Source organism: Vombatus ursinus, unplaced genomic scaffold (genome assembly GCF_900497805.2).
Source record: "Vombatus ursinus unplaced genomic scaffold, bare-nosed wombat genome assembly UNPS02009975.1, whole genome shotgun sequence".
NCBI classification, from domain to species: domain Eukaryota; kingdom Metazoa; phylum Chordata; class Mammalia; order Diprotodontia; family Vombatidae; genus Vombatus; species Vombatus ursinus.
In genome coordinates, this window is record NW_020949753.1 from 700,000 (window position 1) to 715,597 (window position 15,598).

The 15,598-nt window shown below is 38.8% G+C and overlaps 1 protein-coding gene across 2 annotated transcripts in view; it reads right to left on the reverse strand.

The window, feature by feature from the left end:
* DNAJB14 (DnaJ heat shock protein family (Hsp40) member B14) overlaps positions 1-15,598 on the reverse strand; it is an 88,601-nt gene that overhangs the window by 20,585 nt on the left and 52,418 nt on the right. For both annotated transcript variants that reach the window (XM_027853402.1, XM_027853403.1), the window contains one exon: positions 7,952-8,097. In XM_027853402.1, the coding sequence (XP_027709203.1) occupies positions 7,952-8,097 (146 nt within the window). The remainder of the gene's footprint in view (positions 1-7,951; positions 8,098-15,598) is intronic.

Genomic DNA, 15,598 nt, shown 5'->3' on the forward strand with positions numbered 1-15,598 from the left:
CATCTGCAAGTAAATGAATGTAGAATTATTCTAGGATAGTCACAATTAAAGCTGTGAGCTCTACCCTCATTTCGTGATTACGCTGTTGGAGAACATGGTTTCAGCTGGGTTCATAAAGATCATCTTCTTAAGGCTAAGTTATCCAATTAGGAAAATGGGCAACTGTGGAGGGTCTATATCAAGCTTCAGGACATATTCTTCAGTGTCAGCTACTACTATTTCTCCCTCATCTCCTGAAGGAATAAAGAGTAGGATGAAAACAGCAGTTAAGGTGAAAGAATTTGCCTTTCTTGCTTGGGAAAGGGAACAGGAAACAAATGTGGAGAGTTAACTAGGCAGTATTGGGCTCACTAAGATACCTTCAAGTGGGCATATCTTCTAACATACATTTTGTTGTTGTTCAGTCACAACTGACTCTTTGTCACCCCATGGACTACACTGTCCACGGGGTTTTCTTGGCAAAGATATTGGAATGGTTTGGCACCTCCTTCTACGGTGGTTTAAGGCAAACAGAAGTGAAGTGACTTGCCCAGGGTCACAGTGTCTGAGGCTGGATTTGAAATCAGGTCTTTCTGACTCCAGGCTCAGCGCTCTATCTACTGAGACATCTAGATGTCCCTAATAGACATTTATTTTGCATAAAATCTAAAAAAAAAAAAGTGTCAAAATTTAAAACATCTAGAAAGTTTGCTTTTATTCTTTTTAAAATTTATATAGCATTTTAAGATCTATAAAGAGTTTTAAATCTGTTATTAGATCCTCACAAGAATCCTGTGGAGGGGGTGCCAACAGTATCCCCATTTTAAAGATGAAGAAACAGAATGAGAGAGGTTAAGTGACTTTCCCAGAGTTGTACAACCAGAAAGCATTTTAGGCAAGATCTGAACAGTCTTCCTGACTTTAAGTTGTGCACTCTATGCATTATACTACCTACCTGTCTCATTTTTATTCTTAAAATACATAATCTCACTCCTATCTAGAATTCAGTTTCCAAAATCCATCATATTTTGAGCATGAGAAATAGAAAGGGAAAAAAAGACCTCTGAACAGTCACGTAGAGATGGTTGTAAAATTCATGCACAAAAATGCATACATTTTATTCACAGTGAAACGTATCACTCATGCCCTAATGAAAGGTGTTATTTAAAGGCCATTCTAAGCATAGCAACAAATTAAAAGGGCATAGTGGGCCTACTATATAGGCATAGCTGACAACAAGAAGTGATAGTCAACAGCAAAGAAATAGTCATAAAAATTAGGGAAAACAGATTCCAAATTTCAAAAAGGAGCACTCTGGACATTTCATGTAAGAGTGAAATACCACACACATCAATATACCCCCTCCCTATGGACACCACAGTTTATCAACTGATGATCCTGAGTCATCAAGAAAAGGCTATATCATATTCAATATGTCCTCCAGAAAAGTACTGAGAAATATGTAAAATATCTTAGAAATATCTTCATAATGAATGATTAAAAGTGTTAGAATTTTTCAGCTGCTCAGAAAGACTCATTTTCCCGGGGTTCCAAGTATCATTAAGGTAAACCCTGGGTTAATTTGTTCATTGAAACAGGACCAGTACCAATTGTATTGCTAATAGAACTGACAATTTGTGTAACGCTTAAGCTTTCCAAAGTACTTTCTACATGTTACTGTACTTCTCACTCTGGGCAGCCTGTGTTCTTAATGGCATCATCTTAATAGGAAGTTCAATTTTAATCTGTTTAGTTTTAGCTCAGTTCTAGTGGGTGGCATTTTGTCTTATTTAACATTTGTATAGGTAAATGGAAGAGAACTTACAACAAAAACTTCAGGATCAATCAGTGGTCATTATTCTATGTATCAATGTTTTCCAGATAAAGGTGGTGTTATATTTTTAAGCATTGAACAACTTGCATTTTAATTATTTTATGAAATACAAGCAATCTCTGATGGGCAGAGATGAAAGGGCTATACCCCCCTTCACCTCCACTTTATGAAGTCGTCTGGCAACTGACTTCCCCCCCAATTCAGAATAACAGGTAAAATAACTGAACTGGGGAGGTACGTTTCTTCCGCAAACATACAGTGGTATGTTCTGCTTTATAATTTAGCACAATGACAAATGATTGGTAGCAAAGTGCATTTTCCCATTAAAAAAAAAGTGGCTACTGGAAATAATGAGTCAAATAAGCTTTTTTGGACTGACTTGGGAAATTAATCGTCATTCCCCCCACTAAGCATCATTATTTACACGGGAAAGTATTCTGAACTCCAAACAACGAACTTACAAATGAACTTTTGGTATGTTCCAGACTACCTATTAATCTTTGTCAATGCTATCCTATCCAGGGAGCAAAATTTACTGCCAGATCTCTTAAGAAGACATTATATTAGTTTTAGGATAAAACCAAGCTCCAAATCAAGACTTCAATTTGCCTTAATTCTTATGAATTGAAATCATTGATCTATAACTCCATGGTGCCGCTTTCTTCTTTAAGTGTTGACATAGACAGAAATGGCCTCTAAATATTTTTAAAACATAAATGCTTGTTCTTGAGTTATTTTATTATGGCATTTTATAAAATACCTAGAATATTAGCACGACACTAAAAGTGTGCATTTTTTAGAAAAATTCATCTGACAGGCAGTTCTTTTCACAGCTTTCATATTATTCCTCTATTCAAGAACCTATTATTGCATCCCACCACTCTTAAATCTAGTCCACACTTCACTAGTTTCATTTAAAGTCCTCTTTGGGGGCCAGCTAGATGGCGCAATGGATAGAACTCTGGCCTTAGAGTCAGGACGACCTGAGTTCAAATCCAGCCTTAGACACTTGACACTAGCTGTGTGACCCTGGGCAAGTGACTTAACTCCCACTGCCTCACAAAAAATAAAAATAAAATAAAATAAAATAAAATAAAGTCCTCTTTGATACTGCCTCACCTTACTTGTCCAATCAAGTTGCAGTCACCTCTCCCAGCCTTTTCTCATATTACTGTGTCCCCTTACTGCACACTTTCTCTGGCTCTTTTCTACCCAGCCACCTTTCAAGGACAGTGAATTTTTACCAGCTCTTGAAATCTTCCTAGAGAACTCTGAACCACAACGACATGCCCTTCTTAATTTCCCACCAAGCATGTCTGTGGTATACGTTTTAGCAAATTTAGTCTTTCCGAGTATTCTTTCAAGGTTTCTTGTAAATCAGGCTCATCTCTCCACCTAGACTGAAAGCTTCCTGAGGGCAGGGACAAATCTCCCATTTCTTTTGTTTTCTTCTCCAATGGCACTGAGCACATGGGCACTCAAAAGCTTACTAAACTGAATTACACCTGAAATGAGCTTTCTGTACTAATGATATGCTCGCTGCAGGGTATCTTCAGATGCTGGAGTGCTCATGAGCAAGCTTCTGCGCCAGTCCACTGCCATATTCAATGATCAAAGAGTTAATCTATGGCACATGCTTATTCCATTTCTGTACTCTCAACGAGTCCAGCTGTTTTTCAAGCAGCACCGAAAAATGTTTAAAGGCTTTGAAAACCTCCCCGAGTCAAGTCATCTTGACAGATTTTCTGGATTACAGCCCCAGGAATAGGGGGGGTTAGAGGCTGCTTCATTCAACAAACATCTGAAAGCCTATTCTGTGCATAGCATTTCAGTGCCTGACTCTCTAGTTGGATAGACAAGGTATACACATGAAAAGCTGACAACCATCTAAGAAACGGTACAGAGCAGTATACAATTAAGTTCCAACTGAAGGTAGTGTTTTAAGAAGTCAAGTGAAGGAGACAGACACGTTTGGCCTTGAATGATCAGGGACCGCTGCATGAAGGAAGTGAGACCTGAGTTGGGTCATGAGAGGTGGGCAGGGAGAACAAAAAAGAGGAGGGCAATTTAATGGGGATTTGGCTTGGAAGAACGTGTTTAATCCACTGGAATATAAGAATAAAAATAGGCAGCAATAGAGATTTCATCTAAGGGCATGACAGGATCTAAAACTGGCATCTTCGATTCATTCACTGAATGAGCACTGTGCAAGGGACCAGTTCAAAGAAGATTACTTCCACACTGCCATTGTAAGAGTTCATCACAGGACCACAGCTCCAGAGCTGGAAGGTATGTCAAAGGTCATCTAGTCCACCCCTTTCATTTTACGGAAGAAAATACTGAGGCCCAGGGAAGTTAAGTGGCCTGTCCAGTGTCATACATGGAGTAAATATCCCAGTTTGAAAATGGAACCAGATTGTCTGGCTCCAGAGCCATTGCGGTTTTTCCATTGTAACAAATGACTTTTTTCTAATTTTCCCCACCTCGGCTAATGGCTTATAAATCCTGAGTTATTTAAAAAAAAATGTGGACAAGACTCAATCCTTATTTATGAATGGGGTCATGTGGAGTTTTTTCTATTTAAGATGTAAGAAAACAAAAAATAATTTATTCAGAAACGAGAGACACGGAAAAACATTTTTCTTCTGCCTGGGAAAAGTTTTTAAATTTTATTTTTTAAAAATATGGCCTGGCCCTACGATTTCATCGTTAAGAGGAACTTACTGATGAGGAAACTCCCTTTCGCAATGCAGATTAGTACTACCTCTGCAATTCAGAGTTGTCTAAAGCAGTAAAAAGGTAAATGATTTGCCTAATGTGACACAGCTAGCATGCCAGATTCCAAGGCCTGCTATCCACTACATCACATTTGCTTTTCATATTTCCTTTTAGCACTAAAATGATTAAAAGTTTTTCATTCTTAGAAAAAACCTACTAGAACTAAGATAATTAGCATTTGCAGGCATTAGTTTGGGGTTAAATTGTGAAGAGCCTTGAATGTCAATAGATTCAAGGCTGGAACGGACCTCAGAGACAGATCATTTTGTCCAACCCTCTCATTTTTCGGCTGAGGACACAGAGGCCCAGGGGGCAAAATTAGTTGTCCAAGGTCACACAGACATGTTACAGCAAGGATTTGAACCCGTATCTGCTGAGTCTATAAACCAGGGCTCTCTCCACTAACCATTCTGCCTCAAGCTGAATGAAACAATATGGCTCAGAGCAGGCAAACGGATCCAGCAAAGGCCCCTAGATGAAACATACCTCCATTCCCTCATTCCTCCAAATTCCACCAAATGGACATTCATTTGGCCTAATAAACTCATCTTAAGCTTAAAAATAATACACATACACATTTTAGAATATATTTTAGGAAGAGTTAAATCTATTACCCATTTATTTCTTAGTGCAAATCATTTCCAACACATAATCAAAGTGACTTGCTCCCAGCGCAGAGCTGAGATGGGCTACTGTGAGGAAATTTCAGTTTGTTTGTTTGTTTGTTTGTTTTTCGAGGGGAAGGGAGAGTTAATAATTCTGGAGCACGGGGAACTTTGGAGGGATGCAGGCCTAGGTTGGATATAAAAGTGGAAGTACAGATAAAGAGATCAAAGCCTTTAAGCAGCTGGGGGAAGGGGTAGAGAAGAGAGGATGCAAGAAGGTGTTGAGAAAAGGCTGTAGACAGGGAGGTGGGAGGGCAGGGAAAACAAACTTCACCTACTTGGTAATTCTGCCTAGGACCCTGACGGCAACAATTGCCCCAGATGCCATTATCTCCTCTGTCATCTGCCGTAGGCTGCCAATGCCTTGTGCAGAACAAATCCCTGTTTATAGGTGCAATTCGATTTAGGCAAACCCATTATAAGAAAATCTGGATTTTCAAAAAGAAAGAAATTAGGGAGGAGTGTGTGTGATCATTTTCTTTACAAAAGACTTCACCATCTACTGCCTTTAAAAGAACAAGGAAAACTCATGATTATAAATGATTTGATTTATAAAAATTCAATTTATACATAACTTTTAAGGAACACATGTATTGCCTAAAACAAGGTATACTTATATTCACAGTCAAAGAGTTACAAGAAATCTGAAGACAGTATTGAGTTCCTATCTCCTTAGTGGTATACAATTAAACAAACTCTGGCCTGACAGACCTAATTAAATGTCGGTAACTTTGGGCACGTTTTGTCTTTGGTTTCTTTATCTGTCAAATGAGGGAGCTGGATTAGATTACCCCTAAAGCCTCATCCAGCTCTATGATTCTATCAAACTCTATTCTTAGAAAGCAAACAGATTTAACGAAACATCATAAAGAAGTCATACCATACAGGTAACTTAAAGCCCTTATGATTTAACATATTACTACCCCTTTGGGTTCTATTTTTTGGGGAGATAAATCTTCTGAACAAAAATTACATCTGTAATAAAGAAGCTTATTAATACTGTTTTTTTAAAATTTAAGATGACAATAAACTACAATAGTTACGCAGGCATTTATATTAGTTATTTGGGTAGAACTAGCTAATGCCTTGCTAATATTACTTCACCGAAGAGATTGAAGGGAAAAGTGGTTTATTTCCTTATATAATGATTTTAATATCAATTTTCCTTGGATAATCAAAAACTGCTAACCACAACAGTCGTTTCCAAATAATTTTTAAAAACCACAGCTATCAGAATATTTTTAACTTTTCACATTTGGGAAATTCTCAAACAGAAAAAAGAATAAAGATCATTAAAATTTTCAAGGCTATACTTGAAGCACCATTATGAACTACCTATGATTTGATAAACATTTTGTGTTTATGGAAAAATGAAAGATAATTTTCTTATGTAAGATGGGTGGCCTTCAATAAGTAAGCAAATTGAAAAAATTTTTAAAACTCTTTATTGAATCAGAAATCATACTTTTGAAAGAACATTTCATTAGCAAGATGTCACCCTTATTTAAGTTAGCTAAGCTGATCAGCTTTGTAGTTTTGGTTTTTTATGATCCAAGATAGCTATCTGCAGCCTGGTAATATGAACGGACTAAAATGTCAGCTAAAATTTGGTTGCTTTTGAATAGAAGTTTTTTCTCCATAAAACTGATTACTTTAACGTAAGGGAAAAGAAACCTGGCCAAAATGGCTGACGTTGAAATATATTTATATCACTAGTGTCACTTCAGTAGCTAAATATTACCTATATATGTTTGTAACCTCCAAACGTCCTTAATGTCTTTTCTTCGCAAAAACTTCCAAGAAATAAAACTCTGTTTTGGAAACATTATTTAAAAGCAGATATCATTATTCTATAGGACTAACTCTTCCACCTTCTTCAGAACTTTTTATAGTGGTGGGGGCCAGTTTACGTGGCTCCAAGAAACGAACAACATAACAGTAAACACCAAATAATGCTTAAAACTTGCCCAGTCCCCCAGTGAATGATGATCACAACCCTAATTATGCTCTTACAAAGTGGAACTTATTAGAACCAAACTGTTACAAAGAGGTATGAAAGTGCAAATGTAATCTTATGGCACATTAATTCATTACTTATCAAAACACAAAAGTACCAAGAAAAAAAGAAAAAGGAAACTGTATGAAACCAGTGAAAATAACAGACAACAAAAATGAGGGGGAAAAAAACAACCTTTAGTTAAAACAAAATTTTAAAATATCAAATAAAAAAAATGAGCTAGGGAAAATAGACAAGTGAATGTGAGCAGCTGAGTCTATACCATAGTACATAACAGCCATTAAGTATTAAAAAACATTTTAATTGTCAAACTGCTTATCTTGCTTTTTATCAACACAGAACCACATGGCAGACTGCCAACAGTTCATATATAATCATTTATTTAAATATTTATGTTTAGTAGGCTTGATTGGCCTAGAAAATATACTTTGGTGTTTAGCCTGACCAATTTACTTAGATCTATGTCAAAATGAATGCTGCCTTTATCAAATACCGAGTTATGCTTCTGTTTGGCGATCATGCTTCTCTAAAGAACTTGATATGAACATCTTAACGAACTTTTCTAAAAACAATCTGATACTCAGAAGCCTTCTGAAATGAATGAATGAACTAGTTACTAACTCACTATTATCAGTGTACTTATGAACTATGTACAACGCTTGAAAAGGTTTACTTTACTTTTAAAAGCATCTGTTGCTCCAGGTGCATGGTTTTTATCTGGATGAAACTTCAAAGCAAGCTTTCTGTAAGCTTTCTTCAAATCCTCATCACCAGCATCCTTTGTGACTCCCAGTACTTCATAGTAATTTTTACACTTGTTTATGCTGTGAACAAGAGAATGTTATATAAAATAAATGTCAGAAGAAAATTTATGCAACTTACATGAACATTTAACTCCTCAGAAAAGTATAAATAACTATTTTTGCTCCGTTGCTTACCAAACACATTGAAACCTAGGTTATGGATTAGATGCACGCACATATTTCTCAATCTGCTCCATTGTGTTCTAAGACCACACACTATACCCCAAATTCTGGTCAGTTATTTTGGAAACATAGGCAGAAGAACTGAGAAAGAATAAACATTCAGTACAAGGAGAACTTTTAAGAAAAACAAATCAAAGTTCATCACATTTGTACATGAAAGATAGCTGATACTACAATGAAATATTTGGGAATAAGAATAATTTGAAACCATAATAATTACAAGAAGAAATATTTCTAAACACTTGGCAATTTTTGTTTAATTATAAATTTTTAGCTAAGAATGATCAATGTAGCAAAAAGTCAAGATGTAACATAAACAAATATAAGAAATTTGAATCTTTATATGGTTTAACAACAAGTGGGATAGAGGACAGGTAGGTAGGGGAGAGAAGTTTCTTTACATAGGTAAAATTCCTATTAAAATGATTTTTAGGGTATTTCTAAATTTGTTATGGCAGATTAAAAAGAGAGAGAGAGAGAGGGAGGTGGGCCCAATAGTGTGGTGAAAATAAATTATGCAAATGAAGGAACAACCCTAATGCTACCAAGAATAAAGGAAAAACTATCCCTCCCCCCAGCTACAAGGCAAATTTTCTGGCAAGGAGTTATGAATCAGCTAGGGGAAAATGGCATAGGATTGATACAATGATGGAGAGACTGCTTCCAGGGGTAGGGAACCTGCAGCCTTGAGACCACATGTGACCCTCTAGGTCCTTCTAGGTCCTAGGGTACAGTCTTCTGACTGAGTCCAAGTCTTACAGAATAAATCTTCTTATTAAGGAGACTTGTTCTGTGAAGTTTGGATTCAGTCAAAGGGCTGTACTCTGCCCCACCCATGGATGAGTGAATTGATCCACTGAAGTGGATGGAATGTTCTGAGTGGGAAGGATGGCAGGAATGGTCAAAAGGAACGTGAAACTGATGTTAGGTGAGGACATCGTAACAGAACACTCAGCAGCCCAAAATGAGTTCAAGTCACTCAGCAAGGACAAATATAAATGCTGGACAAACATAAAAAACCGGAAGAAGCTGCAAATTTAATTTCTGAATTGCTATTAGCAATTTTTGGAGAACATATAAGGTATCAAGGGACTAGAGACAGAGAAATGTCTCCATGTTCAAAGAGGAAAAAATGGCAGATGATTCAAAACATACTAAGAGGAAAGGATGGTTAAAAGAATTTCTTTCCCTCCCCTTTCTTAATTGAATATTTCTTATCTCTCAATCACCACCAATTCTCCTTAAAGATTAGAGATGATCAAGCAATCAGTATCACAAAATCTTTCGGGACCCAGGATACTAAATTCAGGGGAGGATTATCTGTACAGCGAGAGCAAGGACAGTCCAAACAAAGTCCTGGAGAAAAATGGCCAGTACGTGAAGTGGATGTTCCATTGAGAATCTGTGGGAAGATATGGACAAAGAATTCTTCGGATGAAGTTACGGATGGGCTGTGTTCTACACTTGGGAGGAAGGATTAATGACATCAATAATCCTTTGAATTACTAAAGTACTTCAAACTATAGATTCAAGAGCCTGATACTGATTCCTGATAAAATTCTTCTGAAAATCATCAAAGGGGCAGTTAATGAGGTAAGAAACGGTAACCTACATGGTTTCAGTAAGTCACACCAACTTGCCTTTCTGACAAACATAAAGCTAAAAGCCACATTTGTATTTAATAATACTTGGAAATAAAACCAATTGATTTCAATTCACCAAACACTTATTAAGTACGAAGTATTACATTAAGCACCATGGATAAAAAGACAAGACCAAAAAAAAAAAAAAAAAAAAGTCCCAGCCCTTAAGGAAGTATATATTTTACCATGGGGGAATACATGTACACAAGTAAGTAAACATAAATCACAGACGATAAAAGCATTAAAAACTGGGGGAAATGGTGAAGGGAGGAGAGGAGTTTGGGAGAAATCAAGAAAGGTAAAGTATAGAAGGTGGCAACTAATCTAAGCATCAAAGGAAGACTGAAATTCTAAGAGGTGGCAATGAGAAAAGAACGCATTTCTGTGCAGTAGGGACTGGCTGTGCAAAAGTGCAGAGGCAAATCCTAGATAACTTTGCTTGGTACACTTAGGAAATATGAAATGAGTCTGGAAAGATGGGAGAGTACCAGACTCTGGTGGTGGTGGGGTTAAATGCAAGTCTGAAGAGATCATATTTGCCCCTAGAGGCAAGAGGGAACCACCGAAGAATCCTGAGTAGAGGAGTGAAGTGGGCAGGCTTGTGGCCTTTGGGACATTAATGTGACAAAATATGTGGAATGAGGTACCACATCCCACCTATCAGATTGGCCAACATGACAAAACAGGAAAATGATAAATGTTAAAGAAGATGTGGGAAAATTGGAACACTAGTGCATTGTTGGTGGAGTTGTGAAATGATCCAACCATTCTGGAGAGCAATTTGGAACTATGCCCAAAGGGCTATCAAAATGTGCAGACCCTTTGACCCAGCAATAGCACTTCTAGGGCTGTATCCCAAAGAGATCACACAAATGGGAAAAGGACCTACATGTACAAAAATATTTATAGCAGCTCTTTTTGTGGTAGCAAAGAAGTGGAAATTAAGAGGATGCCCATCAATTGGGGAATGGCTGAACAAGTTGTGGTATATGAATGTAATGGAATACTATTGTGCTATAAGAAATGATGAGCAGGCTGACTTCAGAAAAACCTGGAAAGACTTGTATGGTCTGATGCTGAGTGAAGTGAGCAGAACCAAGAGAATGTTGTACACAATAACAGCCACATTGTGCGATGACTGAGACTGATAAACTTAACCCTTCCCAGCAATACAAGGATCTAAGACTTCTCCAAAGGCCTCATGATGGAAAATGCTATCCACTTCCAAAGATCGAAGCATACTATTTGCTATTTTTTTTTCTGTTGAGTTTTGTTTCCTCTTTCTGGTGGTTCCTCTTATTGGTTCTATTTCTCCCTTACAACATGACTGAAGTAAAAATATGTTTAATAGGAATATATATGTTGAGCTTATGTCAGATTGAGTGCCGTCCTGGGGAGGAAGGTGGGGAGGGACAGGGAGAAAAATTTAAAACAAAAGCTTATGGAAGTGCTTGTTGATAAAACAAAATAAATTAATAAAAAACATATGTGGAAGATTAACCAGAAAGGGGAAGACACTGGAAGGGAGGACAGCCAGGATATTGCTGCAGTTAATTCAGGCACAAGGTGATAAAGGGCAGTAAGTGGCTGTGAGAGAGGAAAGAAGGGGACATGTGGTAAGAGATGACTGTAAGTAGAATTATCAAGGCTTACCACCTAACGGAACATGAGGGGAGTAAAGAAGAGGGAATCAAGGCAAAAAGAGATCATGGTGCACTTACGAGAAAGAAGGAAGGTTTGGAGCAGCGGGAGGTTGAGAGGGAAAGAAATGGATCCATTCTGAGCGATTTGAGATGTCTATGAGACATCCAGCTAGAGTAATTCAACAGGAAGTTGGTAACTAGAGCTCAGGAGAGACGTCAGGGATGGATCTGCAAACTTGCGAGTCATTTATGTACAGATTAGAATTGAAGCTAATTAGGTTAGAGATCACCAAGAAAGAGTATACACAGAGAGAACATGAGATTCAAAAATATCTCAACAATTTAGAAAACTGGGAAGATGAAGAATAAGATAGAGAAAAGACACTGCTGCTTCAAGCATTTAAACAGCTATCAAATGGAAGGATTAGTCTTGTTCCGATTGGCCCCAGAGGGTATATCTAGCTAGGAACAATGATTTTAGGTGGCAAAGAGGCAAATTTAGGTTTGAGGTTAGGAATAATAACAGGAATTCTAACAGATAAGAGCTTTCCAAAGTGGAATGAGCTGGCTCCTATGACAGCAGGTTCCTCCTGACTTGAGTTCTTAAAATAAAACTGGATGACTACTTGTCAGAGGTGCAGCAGAAGGAATTTTTTCCAACTGTACATCGGACTAGAGAACCTCTGTTATCTATTTTGGATTCTGCAATTCTAGAATGCCCTGATGGGGATCCATGTTGAACAGGCAGAGAAGGCTGGATGATGATCCCCAGCTAAAGAGACTGAGGTGGAAAAACCTTTACCCAGATGCAGGCTTTCACCTCACTCTCCCCCCTTCTTTGGCCTTCACTCCTCACTTCTTTCCCACAAGTAAACCTGGGTTCTGCCGCTGGAATTACCCTGGGCTCTGACGGGTGAGCTTTTACCTTATCTTACCAGGACCCAGGCCTCCAGGCCTTTCCACCACTTACATGCCCTTTTCTTCACCCATTCGAATGCTTGAGCACAGGGACTGTCCTGCTGGCTTCAATTCTGTCTCTAGGTTTGTCCATCTGTCCAGATCTAGGGAGCCCTCCATCGGCCTCCGGGTAATTTTCCCTCCTTTCGAGGAGTTCAGTACCAGACTCACAGTCGTCTTCTCCACACCCATCCCTGCTTTTTTACTTGGAGAATTCAAATGACATGCTGGTGCCCCTTCAAATATCTTTGCTTCCCAAGACTGAAATCTCTAGCATCTTCATTCCACTTCTGCCCCCCCACCCCGGAACAGTCAAGAGTCTTGACCTTATTATCATCACATGTATCATCATATACACATATATAAAATCATATGTACATATATCATCAAATATAAGTGCTCCATCTCCAAAATCTAATTTTGAAGTTCTTCTACCTGATCGTGACTTTTTGTCCTTCTATCTCTCCTCTCATCCATCCTTATCACATGTCTAGTCACGAGACCTCTCTCTGCTTTCCTAAGCCATCACCCTCGCCCTGGCCTTCTGCTCCTCCCTTCAAAATATTGATCTTTTCACCTTTAAACTACCCTCTGCCCTTGAACGAATCTCTTGTCTCCATTGTTTCATTGCTCCTTATCCCTTTCCAGACCCCAACCTGGATTACTCTCTCTACCTACCTTTTCTGCTACTCCTTACCCTTCTACAGATCCCTAAAGAGTTTTGGAGCCCTGCCTTCTGTACTACTTTAAAATGTTTAGTTTTTGACTCTCAGTTGTCATCTGAATTTCTGAAACGTATCAGCATTAACAACTTGCTAACTTACAACACAGGGCAGTTTGAAGTAGTAAGAAGGAAGTTTTTCCCTTTATGAGGCTTACATTGGAAGACAAGAATGAAATAAATGAACACTAGGCTTCAAAAGTTAAATGATAATGGAGTCAGTGCCACTTTATAAAAGTACTCTTAACCTTAGCTTAAGCTGACATGTCCACTTTGGTAAATATTAATCTTTAACCAGCTAGCAAAATATTTAACCAAGTTAGCAGAATGAATACCATCTACCATCACTTCAGAAGATAGTCTTTTGTGCACAGTAAATGCTGCAAGATGGACTTCACATCTGATAAAGCAGTCTCTGGCTGAAAAGAGGGAGGTGGAGAGGGGACAAGAGTTTGCAAAAAAGTATGCCTCCCTTTGAATATTAATTTAAGCTCAGGGAAATGAACCATAGGCTTCCTGTAACCACCGCTGATCTATAGTAGTGGATAAATAACTGCAATTATTAAGTTGTCTGATATTCAGCACGACTTCTCTTTCTTCCATTAAGATAAACAATGCAGACAATGAGGACTAGCCCAGCAAGGGCTCTACCAACAACTATGGGGATCAGCAGGCTGTTTTCATCCAGAAGATATTGCTCCACTGATCCAAATTTGTCACAATTCAACCTTGAAAGCCTGTGACTTGAACCTTTTCTTTCTCTATTAACTTGTAAGAATTCCCTACAGTGGCTTGTAGCTCCTTCAGTGAACCATTAAAAGCTTCAAAAGTAGGTTGTTTAGCATCAGGTAAAGTTGTATTTAAGAGGATCCCTTATAAGAAAAACTTGCCGATAGCTGCATTCATTCCAAATCTAAAAACAAGGGATCCTTTAAAAATCTTTACCTGACCCTACTACCCCATCCCTTTGACTGAAACAGCTCTCTTCAAGGTCATCAACGTCCTCTTCATTGCTGACTCCACAGGCGCTTTCTGAGTCCTCTTCTGTGCTGACCTCTGCCGTCCTTCTGCAGTTTTTGTGACAATGCTTCTCCACTGTTCTCTTCCGCCTGTTTGACCAATCCTCTTCCACACTCCACCCTTCACTATGGGTGGACCCCAGAGCTCCATGTTCAGTCTTCTCCTCTTCTCCCTCTACATTCTTTCTTAGGGATATCATCTCCTTCCACGGGTTCATGAGATCAGGGGACTATGGATTTAAAGCTGGAAGGGAAGACTAAGGCAAAAAGAGGTTAAATAACTTGCCTGGATCACAGAGTTAGGATTAGCAGCCAGGTCTCCCCTACTCCACATCAGAGGCCTCCGGACTGCCCTACTCTGCCTCTCAAATATCCACCAACCACATCACCACTCTACAGAGAAGTCTCTCAAACCTACCCATGCAGTCAAGCCCCTTCTGAACGTCAGTTCCCACCTCTAAATGGGTGCTGGATGCCCGACCTAGAGAACTACAGGCATCTCAGCTTTAACATACTCAGAACAACATTCATTATTTTGCCCTGAAAACCAGCCCCTCCTTCTAACAGCCTTGATTCTGTCTTTCTTGCCTCCTTCACTTCCTCTTACTTCACAGGTACAACCAACCACCAAATCCTGGCACTTCTACATCGATGATGGTTCTCACATCTGTCTTCTTTCTGATCTTACTGCTACCCGCTCTGCTCAGGACCTGGCATCACCTCATTTGAATTATTGAAATGATCTTCTAATTGGTTTCCCTACGCTCAATCTCTACTCTCTCTCATCCATTTTCCACAAAGCTACCAATCTGGTATTCCTAAAGCACACCTTTATCCACACCACGCCACTGCTTCAAGACATTTCCATGGAATCTAGCACAGAAAACAAACTCTTCATTTTAGCATTTTTAAAGCCCATCACAGTCTAGCTCCAGCCTATTTTTCTGAGCTTATTATACATTCCTCCCCCTCTCACAGCCAAACTGACCTACTTGCTGATCCCCACACATGACACCCCATTTCCCAGGGCCGTCTCTCCTGCCTGGAAGACTCATTCTCCTCGCCTCTGCCTCTGGGACCTTCTACTCACTTTAAGGCTCAGCTCAAGTGGCATCTCTTGCAAGAAGCCATTCCTTATTCTCTCCTAGTAGTTCAGACACAAGCCCCCACCAGAAAATAATTTTGTATTTATATTTGTGAATATGCTGTATCTTCTGTAGACTGTAAGCTCCTTGAGGACAGCGGCTGTATTTTTTTTTTTTTAATGTTTCCCCAGCAAATAGCACAGTGCTCAGGACATATTTTTTGATAATTTCATTTCTGTAGGGAGCCCCCGAGGGCGTACCCAAGATCACA